This window comes from Podarcis erhardii, assembly GCF_964252035.2.
Source record: "Podarcis erhardii genome assembly, chromosome: 1".
Classification (NCBI taxonomy): Eukaryota; Metazoa; Chordata; class Lepidosauria; order Squamata; family Lacertidae; genus Podarcis; species Podarcis erhardii.
In genome coordinates this window covers 79,977,989-79,998,630 of record NC_138497.1, presented here as the reverse complement: position 1 = coordinate 79,998,630, position 20,642 = coordinate 79,977,989, and the positions used below count along the sequence as shown (strand labels likewise).

Sequence of the window (20,642 nt, the reverse complement as noted above, 5' to 3'; positions counted from 1 at the left end):
TTTCATTACTCATTTATCTTAAATCATTGCTAAGCATGCTGTTCTTTTGGTAATGACAAATAGTGATCAAAATTTGACAATGAATCACAATTTTCTGGCTTTATTTTGAGTGTATTACTTCTACAAAAGGAGTGCTTTTTCTGTGTGATAGTTAATTTTCTGGTTACTATACTGCATCCTGGTTGAAGGTTTGATATCTGCATCTCTTTTTTCCCCCATAGCTTGAATTTTTTTGCATTTACATTCCTTGACTGTAAAAAAAACATAGGCTTGCATTCAGTGTACCACTAAGGAGATAGGTTTCATCCCCCTGTGGGAGGGAAATGCCATTGATGCTAGAACAGTGAGTTAGTTGAATACAGCCCATAGAATGTTAAATTATATTAGGATATGTAGTTTTACCTCCAGTCATAGTTGGACATACTACCATGCTCCGTATCAAGGTTTGTTAGAGAACACTTGAAAACTTCAGACAGGAAACTAGTTACTGGCTTTGATATGGGGAACAATTTCCCCATGTGGTCACTTCCGTTTACTTTCCATGTAAAAAGAAAGAAAAATGAGTGGCAAAGTCACACGAGAGGACTCTCCTTAACCAGTGATTGTTGGAATCATTACTACTATTATTGTGGAATAGCAAGCAGGAATACAGATACAGCTTTGAGTAAAAGTATAGATACGTGTGTTTCTGAATATATATGTTTTCATTGTCAGAATGTCCATAGTACAGTCTACTCAGCTGTCCAAGTGTCTTGATCGGTGCTTGACTGGAATGCAGTGCTGCACCTAACTCCATTCAGCTGCCGAGGTTCCAGAATAGTTTGTTGGATACTATGAAGTATGCAAAAGAAAGCTGCCTGTGCATATAGGAGATTGCAGAGTTTAGAATGACAACTTGGTACAGCACAGTGCTTGCTTTAATATTGGACATCTTCTTCATGAATATCATCATTCATGAACAAATAGTGTATAGCTGTAAGTCTACGGGTTGCATCCAATGAAGTCATCCCATTTGCACAAGGGCTTATGCTTTTGCAGTGGAGCTTCTCCCTCTCCCTTCATGTTTTCCCCAAATCTGTTCTGTTCCCCAGTCCTCTGGAGCAGATTTTGGGGTGAGCACATGGGGAGCATTGGGAGACGAAGTGCCATTGCACAACAGAAGTCCTTCTGTGAATGAGGCTACATCATTGGATGGCATCCTAACTCCGTAAACCAATTTAAGACCAAGCAAATGGATGTGAAATAATGAAATAATGTATGCAGTTTGGAGCTGAGCACTCCATAGATGTTAAGTTTAAACATTACGGAAATCTTTGCTCATTTCCAAACTTTGGGTTGCAATTCTAGACACTATCCAGCATATAAAAGACAGCAAGCACATTGTTGTGTACCATAAGGGATGCTATTACAAAGTATGGCTGTACTATGATGGCAGACTGCTGAAACCCCGGGAGATTGAACAGCAGATGCAGTGGATTCTAGATGACAAATCAGAGCCCCAGCCAGGGGAAGAGAAGTTAGCTGCTCTTACGGCAGGAGACAGGTATGACACCCCAAAACAATTGCCAATCATTTCTCAAAACTGGAAAACAATTTGGGGCTACTTTCAGCTTTAAGAGTCTTTCTGCTTGTTATTGTTGTTGTTGCTGCTATTTAGTCGTGTCTGACTCTTCGTGACCCCAAGGACCAGAGCACACCAGGCACTCCTGTCTTCCACTGCCTCCTGCAGCTTGGTCAAACTCATGCTCGTCTATAGCTGCCTAAATGTTTGCTGACTATCCCTGTTATTATTCTGTATAGTCTGTTCCATAAAGTCTTCAAGTGCTTTTGTGTTTATACTATTGTAAGATGGACCGACTGATCTTAGCACAGTGTACCTGGGCTTCTCAAACTGAGGAGGGCTACAAACAATTTATTAATAGTTGCACTGTAGAATTTGCTGGGTACACCCAGTGATATTTCTTGGGCGGGCAAGTATACAGTGTGTTCAGTGGTCTGGACAATTTTGCAACATTTTGAGGACCTAGTACAGTGGTGCCTCGCAAGACGAAATTAATCAGTTCCGCGAGTCTCTTCGTCTAGCGGTTTTTTCGTCTTGCGAAGCAAGCCCATTGACGGCTTAGCGGCTTAGCGCTATTAGCGGCTTTTAGCGGCTTAGCGGATAAGCAGATAAGCGGCTTAGCGGCTTAGAAAAAGGGGGGGGGAGGAAAAAAAACCCGCAGGAACTCGCAAGACATTTTTGTCTTGCGAAGCAAGCCCATAGGAAATTCGTTTTGCGAAGCACCTCCAAAACGGAAAACCCTTTGGTCTAGCGGGTTTTCCGTCTTGTGAGGCATTCGTCTTGCGGGGCACCACTGCACTTGCCATCTGTGGATCTCGGACTTGTAATGCATGGATAGGGAGATTCCACATTGAGCATGGGATCTTTGTGTTCAGATAGCATTCTGTGCATCTTTAGAGGAGCAGGGCTGGAGACTCAGAAGCCTGAGATATGTGCTTGAACTTGCTGCACACAGAAGTTCTAGGGATAAAGGTCATCTGAACCTGCCCAGAGACACTATCATATTTTAAGCCATTGAATAGTGTATTCACATAAACTTGAGAGAGCTTGTGTGCATCTTCCATTTTAGACTTCACTATCTGTGGAAATTGCATTTTTCACCTTCCGAGTTTGTTGATTCTTCTTTTTCCCCTGCACTACTTTAAATCTGATTTAAAAGAGGGTGGTTGTAAGGTTAGTTGCATTCACTGACTTGGCATAATGTTTCTGTTTATATTTTTCTGGCAGAGTACCTTGGGCTAAGGCTCGCCAGACATATTTTGCCCGCGGAAAGAACAAGCAGTCTTTGGATGCTGTTGAAAAGGCAGCTTTCTTTGTGACTTTGGATGACACTGCTCAGGGTTACAGGGAAGAGGATCCAGTGACATCAATGGATACCTATGCAAAGGCACTTCTACATGGCAAATGCTATGACAGGTATTTTGGGGTGTGGGAAGCAGACATGATCTTTTGCTTTTTTATATATGTGTCCCGCTTGCCTTGTTCATACATAGTGGTAGTTTTATATTTTATCCTGGAACTTTGATACAGTAAGCCCACAGCTTACACACATTTAACTTGTGCACATTCAGCTTTACGTACCGGACTAAATGAATGAATGAATAGGGGTGGAAAGTGGGTGGGGTTCCGGAGGAAATGACATTAGCAATCCCACTCGCCATTGAACCCAATGTGCTTTGAATGTACATGGTTTTGGCTTTAGGTGCAATCGCCGGAACATAACCCTCACATAAGTTGTGGGCTTAGTGTATTATCTCTTACACTGAGAATCAAAATGGCACAAACAAAACAGTTCTTTTGTTCAGTGCCATTCGTATGAAAGGCATAACTTGCTTTAATATAGTTTGTTACATATTTTACTTAAGGACCATTAAAATATTTAAATAATTCTTTAAATAATTCTTTTCTTTTCTCTCTCTCTTTTTTTTTAGATGAGATATGTTTGTGATATTTTTCTTAGCTCTGGATTTTCTTTTTTAAGCATTTGATGAATGTCACATTTCTAACCTATAGTGAAGTGCCCCTGTATATTTATTTACAAATACGTGTTTCATACATATAACTACATAGTTTTTCTCAGAGATTGCCAGGGATTGTACCTTCTTGGTGAGGGTACTAAGAATTCCCTAGCCCCTTCCACCGCAGAATACACTTCCTGGGAAGATGGAATGGCTGTGTTGTAGATTTGCCTGTTGTAAAACTTGGATAAAACAAACTATTTTGCTATGTTAACTAATCTTACCTGCTTTTTATTTTTTGTAATATGTGATGCAGCTGCGCATTTCAGCTGCCCAGAGCCTAAATGGCTTTCATATCATGTATGTTAAGTTTCACAAGTTCTTATTTCATACTGATCAACCTTGTGTCCGTTACTCATTTCACTTTGAAGTTGCTGCTATAAATGTATGGTAAATCTAACTTTTCTTTTTACGTGAATAGCAAGTCTTTATTTGCAAAGGTATAGCTTTCAGTAACACAATGTTGCGGGAACTTTCTGTCTCTCATAGGTGGTTTGACAAGTCATTCACTCTTGTAGTGTTTAAGAATGCTAAAATGGGCCTGAATACGGAACATTCTTGGGCAGATGCTCCTATTGTTGGCCATCTTTGGGAGGTGAGTGTGTGAATATTCAAAGTGGAGGCAAACCAAAATTAAACTTGGTACAGTACTTAAAAAGCTTTGCTCAGTGTAACATTATTGCAAGCAGCGGGCATGGAATCTAAAAGCGCTTTTCTTCTCTCTGTGTTCCAGAGAAGAGAAAAGTTACAGCACAAAAATACATTAGAAAAGCCTGCTTCTGTAGAACTAAGACGAAGCTTAGATGAAGTCAAAAGAAGAAAATACCACTTATCTCTGTTCCCTAATGTCTGTGAAACATTTTGTTGCTCAGATTCCTTTATTTCTGCGCCCCCCCCCCAAGCTCACAACTAAAATCTCAGTTCTGTATTGGCAAATGATAGGCCACAGGGTAAACATAGAAACAGTTTTCCATTGTTTTAGGCATTGACGTGATCCTAAGCCTTATCAGTGTGTCGGGCGCCTCAAGGAGGTCACTCAGAGCTACTAATAAACCTTGTATCTTCTTCAGCCTGGTGCATGGTTTCAACTTGACTAAAGCCTTTCTAAGCCTGTTCCCATGTTCCAGCACAGACTGATACATTTCTGCCTTTAAAGCAAACCTTTGGACCTAGGTGCTTGAATGGTGAATCGGGAGTTCTCTCCACCAGTGTTTGCTTCCATTCCACAGTTTCTGGAATAGTCACCTTTAACACGCACACATATTCACCCCCAAAATTATCTGAGTAACAATCAGAAGATATTTAAGTGCACTTAAATGCAGATAAGTATCAAATGATGAAAGACAAGGTTGGCAATTTTAAACAACTCAAGGTACAATAAGTTTTGTAAAATAGTAGCAATAACAAGGGTGCTGATCCTCTTTTCCCCTCTAGATCCTTTTTTTTTTTAATCTCAGAGGTTTTCTATAGTGATTTAAGCACATTTCATGTTCTACACTAGTGTATTTATGGTGTATGTAATGATGTGCTTTCCTTGCTTCCCTCTTCCAACCCCAAACTCATTCCCAGAATGTGATGTCCTCCGATTGTCTTGAGCTGGGCTACACCGAAGATGGCCATTGCAAAGGAGAAGCTATTTTAGGCATTCCTATGCCTACCAGACTGCAGTGGGAAATCCCTGAAGAAGTAAGTGCAAAGCCACTTCTGGATCAATATTGCAACTTTCATCCTGCTGATTGAAGTGCTCATCTGTCCATTTTTCAGTAAAGATAGCTATTGTCTGGCTAGGACTTAAATTAACCAAGAGATGTATTTTCATGAGATCTGCTAGGAAGAAAACCCGATAGTGTTGCACATTATAATTGTTGTTATTTTTTAATCTGTTTTCAAATGCAAATCACAGAAATTATTGAATTAATTAATATCCTGCCTTTCTCCCAGTGCAGGCAACTTACAACATGAATTAAAAAAACACACGATTCAGCTAAAAAACACACCAATCAGTTCTAAATATATATATATATAAAACTAATGAAACAAGTTGCCATATTCAAAAAGCACTGAATCAAAAGAAACCCATTTAAAAACCAGTTAAAAGCAAAAGAAGAAAATATACAACACCCACCATTAGAAGACCATGCCGCAATATTGACCAGTTAGTGGCCAGTGACCTGTCTCATCAAAAATAGGAAAGCAGAGAGAGGGACAGCCTAGCCTCCTGTGGAATGGAGTTGCACAATTCAGGAGCAGCCACCAAGAAGGCCCTTGCCAAATGTGCCTGTGAGGGTGGTGGGACCAAGAGAAAGGCCTCTCTTGATGATCCCAGAATCTGGGCAGGCACATAGAGATGCTGTCCTTCAGAAAGCCTGGAGCCAAGCTGTATTAGGCATTTATAGGTCATAACCAGCACTTTGAATGCTTTTTTTTTTTTTTTTTTTTTTACATGCCCAAGTTTTCTTGTGCAAAATCTTCTACATCATTAAAGAATCATAGAATCATAGAGTTGGAAGAGACCACAAGGGCCATCGAGTCCAACCCCCTGCCAAGCAGGAAACACCATCAGAGCACTCCTGACATATGGTTGTCAAGCCTCTGCTTAAAGATCTCCAAAGAAGGAGACTCCACCACACTCCTTGGCAGCAAATTCCACTGTCGAACAGCTCTTACTGTCAGGAAGTTCTTCCTAATGTATAGGTGGAATATTCTTGTAGTTTGGAACCATTGCTCCGTGTCCGCTTCTCTGGAGCAGCAGAAAACAACCTTTCTCCCTCCTCTATGTGACATCCTTTTATATATTTGACCATGGCTATCATATCACCCCTTAACCTCCTCTTCTCCAGGCTAAACATGCCCAGCTCCCTTAGCCGTTCTTCATAAGGCATCGTTTCCAGGCCTTTGACCATTTTGGTTGCCCTCCTCTGGACACGTTCCAGTTTGTCAGTGTCCTTCTTGAACTGTGGTGCCCAGAACTAGACACAGTACTCCAGGTGAGGTCTGACCAGAGCAGAATACAGTGGCACTATTACTTCCCTTGATCTAGATGCAATACTCCTATTGATGCAGCCCAGAATTGCATTGGCTTTTTTAGCTGCCACGTCACACTGTTGGCTCATGTCAAGTTTGTGGTCAACCAAGACTCCTAGAGGCACAGATCTTCCCACAGTTGCCTGGGCAAAGATCTCATGCCATTCCGCTTCCTGCCCATTGTCTTCATTATTGGAATGTTAAATTTAGATCATTCCAAAATACGCTCCTGCTTTCATGCTTCTCACAGGGACCTGGTTGTCTACTCTGGGAACAGGATGCTGGATTAGATGGGCCACGGGCCTCATCCAGCAGGTCTTTACATGCACTTGCCATAGGCCTGAATTCCTATGCCTCATTGGGTTTCACTTCACACATCCCTTAATATGTATGTGAATGTGTCTAAATTGCATAAGCAGTTCTGGATATACTGAACTAGCTTGGCTAGTGCTAATATTTCCCAATTCCAAATGCTGACCTTCAGTGGCTTATTAGAAAGGCTCTACAGTCATACCTGCGGGTTGCACTCTTTTCATGTTGCAAGCGGGCCTCTGGAACGGATCCCGTTCTCAACCAGAGGTACCACTGTACTCTTATTTCTGTAACTTCATCACTTTATTTAAACTGTGTTTGACAACATTGTTGGCATAACTCAGTAACATTTTTCAAAATTGTACTTTTTAAGTAGTACAGTTTGTTTGTACGCTCATAACATTTTTCAGAATTCATATAAAATATATATTTTTAATGCATTTGCTTTTTTATTTTTGGTTATCTTTTTGTACAACAAACTAATGGAACTGTCCAGCACTGGTAAATAGAATGGGGTTAGGAGTGAGGGGCAGGTGACTAGAAACATTTCTTTTAAGTGTTGCTGGTTTTATATTCAGAACAATAGAGAATTAATAAATCTTTCCATGCTAGAATTTTTACTAGATTCACGGCAAATTTCCATTTGTGTGAACTGCAAGAAACTGTTACTTTTGAAACTAAGCTCCAAAGCAAAATTAAATTGCTAAACAAAAATCTGTAATTTTCATCTTCTTAAACTGTTTTTAATGCTGTGTTTTAATCTGCCCTGGGACCTCAGGGTGAAGGGTGGATAATTAATAATAAAAATGAAAATATAAAATGTGTGGAACTATTTTTGTAATGTAACACTTGCTACTGTTTAGTGCCAAGAAGTGATTGAGAGGTCCCTGGCCGTGGCAAGGCCTCTAGCAGAGGATGTGGATTTTCATTCTTTTCCTTTTGACACATTTGGAAAAGGATTGATGAAGAAAACAAAGACTAGCCCTGATGCATTTGTGCAACTTGCCCTGCAGCTTGCTCATTACCGGGTAAGTATCCTCAGCATGGTGTTCTGTATGAGATACTTTATAAAAGAAATATCTATCTTTTTGTTTGTGTGCACTTTAAATAATGGTTTCCTTTCATTTCTCTTTAATGAAAGAATGCATTATAAATGAGAAAATAATAATGCAAGGAAACTAGTAATTAAAGTGCTGCGACTGTCTCCTTCCCCAGGAACAGTAACTTAAGGAGCAGTTCATCGCTTATCTGCGAGCAGTATCAAAAAGCAAGAAATTGCAAACGGCAATCTTTTTCTGAAACACATTCATGGTGCTTCACCTGCCTCCACTGGACAGGCTGGGACTGCTGTTGCATTGTACCGTATTTAAAAAGTCACAAATAAGGTCTCAGAAACATGACATCACAGAAAATACTGGGATGCAATGCTTTGACATTAACATCACCAGACTGCTCTATTAAAAGGTAGTTAACAAAGGATAGCTAATTCTGTGTGGGAAAGCTAGTATGGAAATATCAGTTGCCTGCAGTAAAGAGACTTATGGATCTCTAGAATAATTTTGTAACTCACATTCCTTGCAAAATTATTAATAACCTATGCCTTTGTCAAATCCATGCTTATGCTTTCTCAAAAAAGCCAAGTCTTACTCATATAGCTCTCAATGAATCATAGGTTTGAAGAAGCATGTTTACATGAGTGATCTAATCAGCATTGCATACCTTGGTTTTCAAAATGTTCTTGAGAGAGTTCGTCCTTGAAGATCCTTAACATGGAATTCAGTTCTCAAAAAGCACATGGCAGATCTGGAAAGAATGCAGAAAAACACAACTGCAGGGACAATCCAGTGCAGATTTACCTTGAAGCAAGCCCCATTGAACTCAATAGGATTTACTTCTCAGTAGACAAACATCAGAGTTGTAATGGCTTTTCCTAATGACGAAAAGCTAAGAAGCTAGGGAACTCTAGTTTAGAGGACTGACAGTATACTCCTTTGTAACCTAAGCCCTACTGGATATACTTTGTCTCAATAGGAAACATAATATGGTGCTGAATGTCTTCCTACATACACATGCATGTTCTTTCTCTGTTTATGGAAACTGGTTCCATGCAGCCATGTAGAATATCACACTGACATGAGTGATGCAAGGTATTGCTTATTGGGTGCATAATGGCATCTCACCAATATGTGGGATATGTGCTCATACACATACATACCCCATATATTTTTCTGCACACATCCATGAAGCTGGTGTGCATGTATGAGAGATGGACACATACACAATGCACACATACTTTTCTGCAGGTACTCATTCATCTAATGTGTCACTTGCCAGTCTTCTAACAAAGATCATTGAGAACACAGAACTCATTGAGGGAAATAATATTTCCATCAGATGCTCAGAACAAAGAGCAACACTATAAATGAGTCCTTGTCATTAATTTGGTGCATAATTTTTAGATTGTTGATTTTTTATGTTAATTCAGCATATGTTGCATGTACCCAGTGTTTCTCAGGGCTTGAACTTGCTGCTTGCATCTAAATCTCTCTCTGAATTATTTTTAGGACATGGGGAAATTCTGCTTAACATATGAAGCATCAATGACCCGCCTATTCAGAGAAGGCAGAACAGAAACAGTTCGTTCATGTACTGTCCAGTCATGCAAATTTGTGCGAGCTATGGATGATCCAACTGAAAGTGTGAGTTTAATGTAGTAATCAATTATAGCTTTGCTTTTATTTCTATGTACAGTTGCATGCAGCTTTTTGGGAAACAAATATTGCTGCTTTCTTATCCAGCATAGCAGTTACAATGGCGCCATCAGGCCATATGGAGCCATTGTTAGGAGAAACTGTAAGGAATACAAGAAAATAATAAGAAATTATGCTGCAGCAAAATCCAACTTTTACCTTTATCTGAAATATGCCTCACCCCTTTTAGATAGAGCATATTAAGTATTATAAGCATGCTTTCTTATGCTGCGTGTGTTTTTTCCTTTCTAAAACAAAGCATCTTGCCCATTTACACCACAAAGAACTTATAACCCACCTGCTCTCAGCAACCAGAAACATCATAACCAGACACTGGAGAGACCTGTCAGGAGTAAGCATGGACCAATGGTACCAAATAGTATGGGAAACAGCCCTACTAGAAAAATTAACTAATAAACTGAAACTGACACGGGGACAAACAGAAGAAGACGCCTTCACCCCGGTATGGCTCCCCTTTATCACATACACAGCCCAACAGGACAACGACAATAATCCACCAACAGCATACAAATCAATATGGCTAACCTGATCCAAAACACCCACCCACCTCACTCACACACGAAAACAAAGATCACCACAGCCAATCACAAGCAAACAATCACACCCTAAGCCAACCCCAACCTCTCTCACCACCAAAGGAACACAAGTGAACAACACAAGCAACGCTGACACCAAACTCTACATACATTAAACATAATAGAAACACCGCCACCCGACCCCACCCCCATCCATCCTCCCTCTCCCCACCCCCCCTTTCTTTTTTCTTTCTGTTTTCTTCTCCCCCTAATGCCTCAACAAATGAAACGGATTTGTAAAAACGTTACATGGAAGAAGAAGAAGAAGAAGAAAAAAACGAGGCACTACACTTCTGTAAAACAAGAAAATCCTTAATAAAAAATATTTAAAAATAAATAAATAAATAAAACAAAGCATCTTGAAATAGACATTTGTAAGCTACTATAACTGTGAAATCAAGGATGGGAAAACAAACATTTCTGATTTGCACCATCTGGTGGTCAGTGATGAAATGCTCTAGAAAATTGGAAAAAAATGTTTCTATATTAGGACTCAGTTGGAATTCAACATCATGCCAATATAGTTGCTCTGTGTAAGCACAGTGGTAAGCACAGTGGTACCTCGGGTTAAGTACTTAATTCATTCCGGAGGTCCGTACTTAACCTGAAACTGTTCTTAACCTGAAGCACCACTTTAGCTAATTGGGCCTCCTGCTGCTGCCGCGCCACCGGAGCATGATTTCTGTTCAAATCCTGAAGCAAAGTTCTTAACCTGAAGCACTATTTCTGGGTTAGTGGAGTCTGTAACCTGAAGCGTATGTAACCCGAGGTACCACTGTATTTCTGCTTCCCCTCTCCCCATAAGCTGTTCTGGAGAGTTCTCCCAACCTTCTCAGAGCTGATGTGGGACATGAGGGAAGGGGAACTCGTAGTTCTGCTTCCCACTAGTACAGCTATTTTGTTAAATCAGACTCATGATCCCAAGCATTGACTCCTTCAAGATGTTTTTGTTTTCAATAGTAAAATTGGTTACGGAAATCATTTTCATTTCTAAAGCAGTTAAATAGTCATGTGTTAATAATGGGTGTCAAGTAACATTAAATCAATGCTTTCTTTTTATTGGTGTCTTATTCCAAATAGTAGGTGGAGAAAAAAAGTAGTGTTCATTATGCCATGGGAGTGCAAAATATAAGCTGTGAATTGATTTCAAACATTTTCTGTAATACAATGTTTTAAAAATTGGCATGTGAACTAAAATTCGGCCAATCATTCCAAGGTTATGGAATGTGACTGACTTCATAGAGGCCCAATGTGAAGCTCTAAAGTTTTTTGTAATATTAAATAGTAGTTGCCTTTATAGAAGGATGTATCAATGTTTTACTGTATAATGACGAATTTGTAGTCACCAGGATAAAGTTCTGATAGCTTAGGGTTGCCATACAAACAGTGTCCAGGCGGAATTCACTGAAAAGAAGCTCAACAACTTTGTGTCCAGATTTTCACTTTTAAAATATGGAAACCCTATAATAGCTGAACTATTTTGCATTGGTCTGTGTCCAATATACACAAGTACCCTAATTTTACATAAGAACTGTCCATATTCTCCAAACCAATCCAAAGTTTGAGAGACTGTCTTGAAATATCACAGTCATACTGACTGATGTGGACATTTTTTTGACTTTTACTCTGAAATATGAAAGGATCCATTAATATATGAAGAGCTCCATTAATGTATTAAGTTAACATACCATTCATTTGAATTTTGCTAGTTGACTCTGCAATCCAGAGAAGTACATAGATATCTGTATATGTGCAACAGTACCCTTCCATGATTCCCTACTCCCTGGTCCCTACTATTACCCTTTATTAGGAATTTCAACAGGGTTACCAAAACATCCCTGGAATTTTAAAAAAAAAGCATTTGCAGTGTGATAGGATACTGTAGCAGTAGGATACTGAAGGCGGAGAAAGCTAAGAGAGAGCTCTGCATGCCTCTGTGTGCCCATAATGTTCTGCCTTTTTCTAGGCTTTCAGGTTACTCTAATGCTATTTTTGAATTTTCCCTCCCTTAATCCTCAGATTGAAAAGAAGCGTGCTCTGTTCAAGGCTGCTGCTGATAATCATCAGCACTTGTATCGTCTTGCCATGACTGGTTCCGGCATTGATCGCCACCTTTTCTGCCTTTATGTGGTGTCCAAATACCTCGCTGTTGAATCGCCTTTCCTTAAGGAGGTGAGTAGTGATATAATGTGCTACTGATCACATAAGAAGTGGGAACTGTATTTTTTGGTTGACATACAAAAAGATGCCATGTTTCTGGGCATTTTGAAGCATGGAAGGAAACTAGTTTTGTGGGTCTTAAAGAAATGTAATTTAAGCCTAATTTAAAACAACTGATTTACGTTTCATAATTATATGATCAATCAATAAATAAATAATTTTTTCATAAACATTTAAAAGAAAAGACAGCAGTAGGCCATATGGACAAATAGTTTAACTCAATATAAAGCAGCTTCCTAAATGCTTTTTAAAAATTTCCAGACGAGGATTACAAATATATCCAATATTGAGAGAGCTCCGTGAGCTGTTGTACCCTAAGTCTATCTTAGTGTTGCTAGTTGGGAACAGGAATATCTGATGCTGCAATGATTCATACACACATGCGCATAAACCTTGCTGTATTCAATATATTCCACAAAGCACCATTTTCACGAATGCTCCTGCTCAGTGGCAGAGTTACATTCTTGCTGGAGCACAGCATAGTTTAATGAGCAGCATTCTCACATCATGTGAAAATCTAAAACACGCTTCTTTGTCAAAGAGCATTGACATGTCCTATAATCTACCAGACACAATGATGTGTAATCAGAAGACATTTTGGCATGAAAGTGGCATATACAGTAATAAAATTAATGATCTCCATTCATTCTGGTGCACATTGGAATATTGTGACAGTACAATTGCTTGCTGACATGCTTCCATTAGGAAACTGCAGACCCAGTGCTTCAAAAGAAGAAAATATTTGCAGAAGAAGGAATGGGTTGTTTGGTAGAACTACACCCCTTGCTAACTGTGCTGTTCTGCTTATTTTCTCAGGTTTTGGCAGAACCCTGGAGACTTTCAACCAGTCAGACACCCCAACAGCATATTGATCTGAATAAGAACCCTGAAATGGAATCCAGCGGTGGAGGGTTTGGACCTGTAAGTTGAATGGTATCTGCCTTTAAGAGAGGCAAGCACCATTGCCCTAAGTACACTTCTGCCAGTTATACCTGCCTGGTATAGCAAAAACAAAATAAAAAAAATCCTTCCAGTAGCACCTTAAAGACCAACTAAGTTAGTTCTTGGTATGAGCTTTCGTGTGCATGCACACTTCTTCAGATGCATGCACACGAAAGCTCATACCAAGAACTAACTTAGTTGGTCTTTAAGGTGCTACTGGAAGGATTTTTTTAATTTTGTTTTGACTATGGCAGACCAACACGGCTACCTACCTGTAACTGGTATAGCAAAAACACTTTCAGTGTAACATATTATCCTCAAACTGGCATGGCAAGCATTCCATGAGCTGACACAGCAAGTCATAGGACCATGACGTTGTAAACCTTGAGCTCTCATCTCTATGAGGAAAAGAGCTAGTGTAATGGCAAAGCAAATGAACTGTTAGCCGCGGAGTCTGCAGTTTCAATTTTAACTTATGAACTTACTGTATGGTCTTAGGTAAATTGTCATTCTATTAAACCAAGTGCCCCCACAGCCCAGTAATTGTATAGTGGTACCTCAGGTTACAGACGCTTCAGGTTACAGACTCCACTAACCCAGAAATAGTACCTCAGGTTAAGAACTTTGCTTCAGGATAACAGAAATTGTGCTCCAGCGGTGCAGCGGCAGTGGGAGGCCCCATTAGCTAAAGTGGTGTTAAGAACGGTTTCAGGTTAAGAATGGACCTCCAGAACGAATTAAGTACTTAACCCGAAGTACCACTGTATTAACAGAAATTTCTGAGAATGTATGTAAAACATACATTCAGGGCTTTTCTGTGGTGGCTCCGTGCTTGTGGTATGCTCTCCCCAGGGAGGCTCACCTGATGCCTTTGTTGCATATCTTTAGGCACCAAACAAAAACATTCCTCTTCTCCTAGGCCTTTGGCTAATTAAACCATCTGTGGCCTTTTAAACTGGGCAGGAAGGGGATTGTGTTTGTTACTGTGGTATGTATTTTTGTGTTTTTATATTGTAAACTACTCTTATGATCTTCAGATGATGGTCAATATAGAGGCAAGTAAATAAATAAACAAAACACTTAAGGAAATGCTAAATGTTTGATTATATAAACAGAGCCCCAGAAAACACTTAGCAAACAAACTCAAGCAATTTCCCTTCATGTTGCCATGTTGGTCAAGGCCTTTCTCCCTAGATACATTAAATATTGTGGTCAAAGGAAATATACCTGGGGTAAGAAAGCAAGGTTTATACAGATTTGAGTTTGTTTAGAAACTTAGTTGATAATTCTGTGTTTGGGCCATGAATGCTTTCATATATAATTCATTAAAACATAGAAGCTTGACATTTGCCACTTGAATTTTGTTTTTTTTAAATGGGCATAGCGCCTTCAGAATACCTTTGGTGGTAATACAGAATATGTGCCCAGGGTGTTCTAGAACCATCTTATCATTATGGGAAAGTACTCAGGTGAGTCTTGGGTTGGGGCACTCCCCCCTCCCCTCTTTTCTGGCACAGTCAAAGAAAAGATCAGACGTGTTTAGCATCTCTTCTGAACCCAAAAAAACTGCAATTATTCTTTCCTGTGGATTACCAAATCAAGCTAAGTTCAAACCTTTATGAAATTGGCTTATTTTAATAAACTGTGGTTCATATTAACCACTATTTATGGTGCACATAACATGCTAAACTGTGGTTAATTGGACACAGAAGGGAAAGCTTCAGATCTGTTTGTGGCTGTGCCACAAGGGAGGAGGGGAGAGCATGCAAGTCTAAGGCTCATCTAGGCTCATTCCTGTAACAATAAATCATAGTTGATCATTACATCTGAACAAAGTCTATTCTACTATGGGCCATTTCTTAAGAGGATTTTAAAAGATAAATCATTAGAGGCTTTTACATTAATGTATATTAACACACTCCAAATGCTTCTTCCACAGGTTGCTGATGATGGTTATGGTGTCTCATATATAATTGTGGGTGATAATCTTATCAATTTCCATGTATCCAGCAAATTTTCTTGCCCTGAAACAGTAAGTGTCTGAAGTCCAGAGCGTTCTGTACACTTGTTTAATAGGCCTAGTGTTCTGTTAGAGAAACTCGTGTTTGGGATATTTTAAAATATTTGTCTGGCAGAAGATTGCATCTAAAAGTTTTTTTTTAAAAAAAACCCAACAGATTTTTCAAAATATAAGCTACATGTTTTCTAGACTATATCTGTTATGGATACTATGGTTTTCTGTTCCCGATAAATATGCAAATATTTTGCTTGTATTGAGCAGTCATCATTCATAGTCCAAGCAGTATTGTACAATATGCTGTCCTTTGTGATGTTATATTATTTTGTTGTATTTCCCCCGAAACTTCAGAACTGGTCTGTCTTAGGAGATAGAATGTCTCAGGTTAGAAGATCCTGGAGTATGTCACAGGCTCAAGTACCATGACAGTTGTTCCATCTCTCCAAACTATTGTCCAGATTGATCTAATCAGTGCTATTACAAATATTTTTCCTTTGTTCATATAACCTCACATTATCCAAAATGTCCTTGACCTGTCTCCTTATTTGCACAGTTTCTTGCTCAACCATGTTGTTAGCTTGTCCCAGCTATCCTGGTGCAGAATGGATGCTGCTACTAACTGTAATCAGTTACGTTTACTAGAACTTCTGCATAGATTATAATGCTTCATATGCTTAGTTACTTTTAGAGAAGCTTTTTCTCTGATACTTGAATTGATGTTATCTCTTTAAACCTGATGCTAGTTTTTAAAATATGTTGTGTTCTTTATGTTGCCTTGTGTACAGTATCACAGGAAATTTGGATTCACTGCTGTTGGTCAAGGCACATTCATTTTCATTAGGCCTTCTTGACTTTATGGAGTTTGTGGGGACTAGAGGTCCTTTAACTTTCTACACAAATGCAGTCCCATCCTCCCCCAAATCAAACTGAGCAACCTAGTCACAGTATGTTGCAAACAAAGAAAATAATCAGATACAAGAAACATTTTAATCTTATTTGTTCTTGACCACTTAACAATGAGACTTCTGTCTAAGGAGCAACAAAAATTCTTCTAAGCTCCTGTGGTGTTTTAGAGATAGTGAATGAAAATGGTGTGTGTTAACTGGTACACTGCCTTGTGGATCAAGCTCTGAGCAGACTGATATTGTAAAACAAATACAGCAAAGAAGTAATAGGAAACAGTTAATATCTCCCCCTCCTTCTCCTCCCGAAATATGTATCAAGAGAAGTAAATCATTCACTTGAAAACCTGCACATATAAATCCCTCCTGTGTTTGTATGGTGTGAATTACTTGATATATTTACCTGTAGACTTTGTATTGTTATCGGCAGGTTCTCATTTATAAGAAAAGAATGATTCCTACCATGTATTGCATTATATCGCCATAGTCCAATATTACTGTTAAGGTGAAACCAGTTCCTGGCATTTTTTTTCACCAGTAGGAAATTACATATTTATCTATGAAATTGTTTTTTAAAACTCATAGATGGTGGGATCCAGTGGATGTCACTTTGCTGAAAGGATCCATCAGCAGAACAGGGAGGGAGGCAATTTTTGGCAATTCCCCAACTCCCTCCAAGTCTGTTCTGGAGGGTTGTGGGGGTGCATCTGGAGCAGATTTTTGGAATAAACAGAAGGCTGCTGGGGGCATAGCTGCCAACTTTTCCCTTTTTTAAAAGGAAATTCCCTTATTCCAAATAGGATTCCTCACCAGAAAAGGGAAAAGTTGACAGCTATGGCTGGGGGGAGAGGGCAGGAATCACTAAAAATTGCCTCCCTCCCCATTCTAGTGATAGAAACCACCCATAATCAGAGCAGCGCACATTAGATTCTAACCGGAATATTAATATGAATTATCATATTACTCTCTCTGGTTTGTATCTATGTTATGTATGTACACACTATGAACTCTATAATAATGAGAGTTCCATGTAACTAAATATGGATTTCTTACTCTGTTTATTGTTTAGAATTCCCATCGTTTCGGAAAGAACATCAAACAAGCATTGTGTGACATTCGTAACTTGTTCAGTCTTGGCAAAAATTCAACCAAGTGATTCCCTAACAGCAAGTCAACTAAACATCCTGTGTTGGCAGTGAGAACTCTTCTGATCAGTGGCTGAAAACAAGGCAGCTATGCAGCAATCCATTCAGAGTTATATAAATAAGTATTATTGGGAGAAGTTCCAACATCCATTACTACAGTTGATCAGAAGAGTTTTCTTCTCCCCAAGATATGACTTTTTGTATTCTCTGTGTTATTAGAAGAGTTGCAAACTGGCCACAAGTTAAGATGTCTAGACCTGTCCTAATTTGGTGTACATTTGATCATTTCTTACTTTAAAATCTCTCTACCTGTATTCTATAAATGAAGGGATGAAAATAATGCATTCCAATCTCATGTCAACAAAAAACCTGACTTGAAAAGTACCTGTAGCAAATCATCAATTAATGTATCTGCTGGGGGTTTTTTTAATCAGTAAGTGACAACTTCGGGCATTCATTTTAAATAAAGGCATTTCATTAAGCTGAACGTAAAATAATATTCTGGCAAATCTAATGTAATGCGCTAAGTGAAAAAAATGTTTTGTTGCTTGGAACTAAGCTTATATTGCCATAGGTCACTGATGAAATATTTGCTCTACCCGCAACTGCGACAATTGAACACACTTAAAAAAAAAATATACATGCCCTAGTATTTTTCTGCATTCTCACTTACGTTGTGAATGGGCCTGTTTTACATGTATTCCAGTACATCAAAAACAGAGGTTCTAAATGCAGGACATTATTACACTGTGGAGTGTTTTGTATTAACTTGTAAATTGTTTGCTAGATATGGAAAGTAGAGCTGCTGAACTTGGAAATAGAGTTGCTAATTCACAATAACTTATCTAGGTATATTTGGGTAAAAGTCAGCACATTTCTGTATGGTGTTGCATTTGAATGGTCCAACATGAAATTTCCTTTGGTTTTAACCTAATGAAAGCCCTTTCCTTTGAGACAGGAGTAATTTCTATGCTAGTTTTTTATAAAAAGTTTCAGTAGAACTTTTTTGTTTCAAATGGGAGATCAATATCGGTGAAAGCTGCCACATTTCATAACATTTCCCTATATTTCAGGAAAGTTAGCTATCAGATGCAAAATTTGTGGGACAATTCACAGTGCAAGCTAGTCTCAGCCTAGGTGGCACATTGTCGTTTGCCTTAAGCAACTCTTGCCTTATGTGCAATCATGAAAAATTATAATGGAGAAACCTTCAGTATACTTAGGTCATGGTTAAAATATGTGGTCCCAAACTTAATGTCTTAAAAATAGAAGGCATGGCAAATCATGAATAACATTACCAGAGAATTTGTAATGAGAATTACAAGGACAATAGTATGGGGGCTCATGGCTGGCACAAAGTACACTAAAAAGCCTAAAAATATTAACATTACAAAAATATAACAGCAAAGTCCTCTTGGCAATCTTTAAATAAAACTAAGAGTTTAATGCAGCAATTACATCTGCTTATATGAATTAGGCTATAAAAATGATCATGCAACATGTTCAGAGATTTTAATATTCAATCCTAATGTTCCAGAACTTTTAACATTTAAAACAAATTGAGGGTGTGAGGAGGTCTCTTCTGTCCTGAGATGAAGAATATTAATAATATTCTTGGTTGTTCAGCATGTCGGCTTGGGTATAAAATGAAGGTCAGATGGCAATGCTCTGTAAATAGATATTAGAGTACAGAGCCCCCCACAGGAATGGGTGGAACATGTTACGTTTGATTAACTACAGTAAATAAACAAAATTTGGGGTGGGTGATAATGAATCCTAAAATGCAGCATGGTGTCTAATCAATGTACAGCAGCAAGTTAAGAGTCAGTGTTTTGGAGCTTTGTTCATATGCTTTATATTGTCCACTGACTAATATATTAATTTTAAGGTAAATAATCTTTTTTATTAAGAGCTTACTTAGGTTTGACTCAGGTTTTAGATATTTCCAATGTAATCATAGTTAATGCATTATCAATGCAATTTTTGCATTCTTTAAGGGAATGTAATTAGCGGAGGACAACCTTTTTTTATTGCAAGTGTTTGGAGGGTTAAGCTGTCGTGCATTTTTTATTTGACACCAAACAATTTCTAAAAAGACTTGGTTTGTATCCTCTCAGAATGTCAACTGCATGTAAATAATGTTCCATTGGTTGTAAATCTTTAAACGCACAGTAAGCATAGGTTATCCTTAATAAAGAAATTAATATTCTGATGTATGTGATTTTATTTCATAGATGTGGGAACACATTCATTTCTATTATAGTCTTATAAATTCCAAAGAACATTCATTTCAAAAGAATTGTCAAGGATTATATATGCTAGAAAGAAGAGTCTACTTAGATGTATTGATCTTGTACTGATTTTTAAAAGGGCTTTTGATAATGAAAAACACAACAATATGCATGGATAATAATGAGTAATTAATTATCTTTATATTTATGTATAACCAGAAGCTTTAAGACACGGAACCTATTTCCATTTCTAATTGGAATGTAAAAACTGGCATTGGTTAGTATGCACATTTTTATTTAATATTTGTTCTCTCAGGCTTTCTATTCCATACTAATTGCATTAAGAAGTGGTACATTCCAGACTTTAAAAAGCACAGTGAAAAGCACTTCACCCCCTCGGTTCTTTTCCCGATGCATGGAATTAGGTGTATGCTATTTAATCACAAAAGTTGGAATAATTGGAACTGAACTTATTTTCTGTGGAAGTGATTTCTTGCAGCATGATGCTTGTCAATTTGTAAAGAATGCTCATTTTTAATTGTGCATATTCTAATCGTGTATATGTGGGCCCTGTCTCACATAATCACATGACACTGCACACACACACAATGGAAGTGCCCATCAACTTTGCCCCCAAATATTTTACTGTGGGGCTGGCTAAGCCTCCTCCGCCCCAAGGAGTTGGCTCCTATGGGAGGATGATTAAACTGCACTGTTCTGACAAGGTTTTTTTCCTGCCCTAGTTACTTGATGCTGCCCTGTGCATGCTGCTGCTGTGCCACAAGAAGCGAGGGTGAGGGAAGAAGTCAGAGAATATGACGTGGTGTCTAGTTGTGTATAAATTCCCTCTTATCTAACAGAAAATCCACTAAAAAAAAAAAAAAAGACGGATGGAGTTGTAAACTTTGCTTAGCTCTTTTTTAC

The 20,642-nt window shown here is 38.6% G+C and overlaps 1 protein-coding gene across 2 annotated transcripts in view; it reads left to right on the top strand.

Annotated features, from left to right (window-relative positions):
• CPT1A (carnitine palmitoyltransferase 1A) overlaps positions 1 to 19,699 on the top strand; it is a 46,320-nt gene extending 26,621 nt beyond the window's left edge. For both annotated transcript variants that reach the window (XM_081843802.1, XM_081843803.1), the window contains exons 10-19: positions 1,348 to 1,543; positions 2,789 to 2,977; positions 4,069 to 4,174; positions 5,149 to 5,265; positions 7,779 to 7,943; positions 9,480 to 9,614; positions 12,281 to 12,433; positions 13,298 to 13,402; positions 15,363 to 15,455; positions 17,412 to 19,699. In XM_081843802.1, coding sequence (XP_081699928.1) covers positions 1,348 to 1,543; positions 2,789 to 2,977; positions 4,069 to 4,174; positions 5,149 to 5,265; positions 7,779 to 7,943; positions 9,480 to 9,614; positions 12,281 to 12,433; positions 13,298 to 13,402; positions 15,363 to 15,455; positions 17,412 to 17,498 — 1,346 coding nt within the window. In that variant the 3' untranslated portion in view covers positions 17,499 to 19,699. The remainder of the gene's footprint in view (positions 1 to 1,347; positions 1,544 to 2,788; positions 2,978 to 4,068; positions 4,175 to 5,148; positions 5,266 to 7,778; positions 7,944 to 9,479; positions 9,615 to 12,280; positions 12,434 to 13,297; positions 13,403 to 15,362; positions 15,456 to 17,411) is intronic.
• The last annotated feature ends 943 nt before the right edge of the window (positions 19,700 to 20,642 follow it).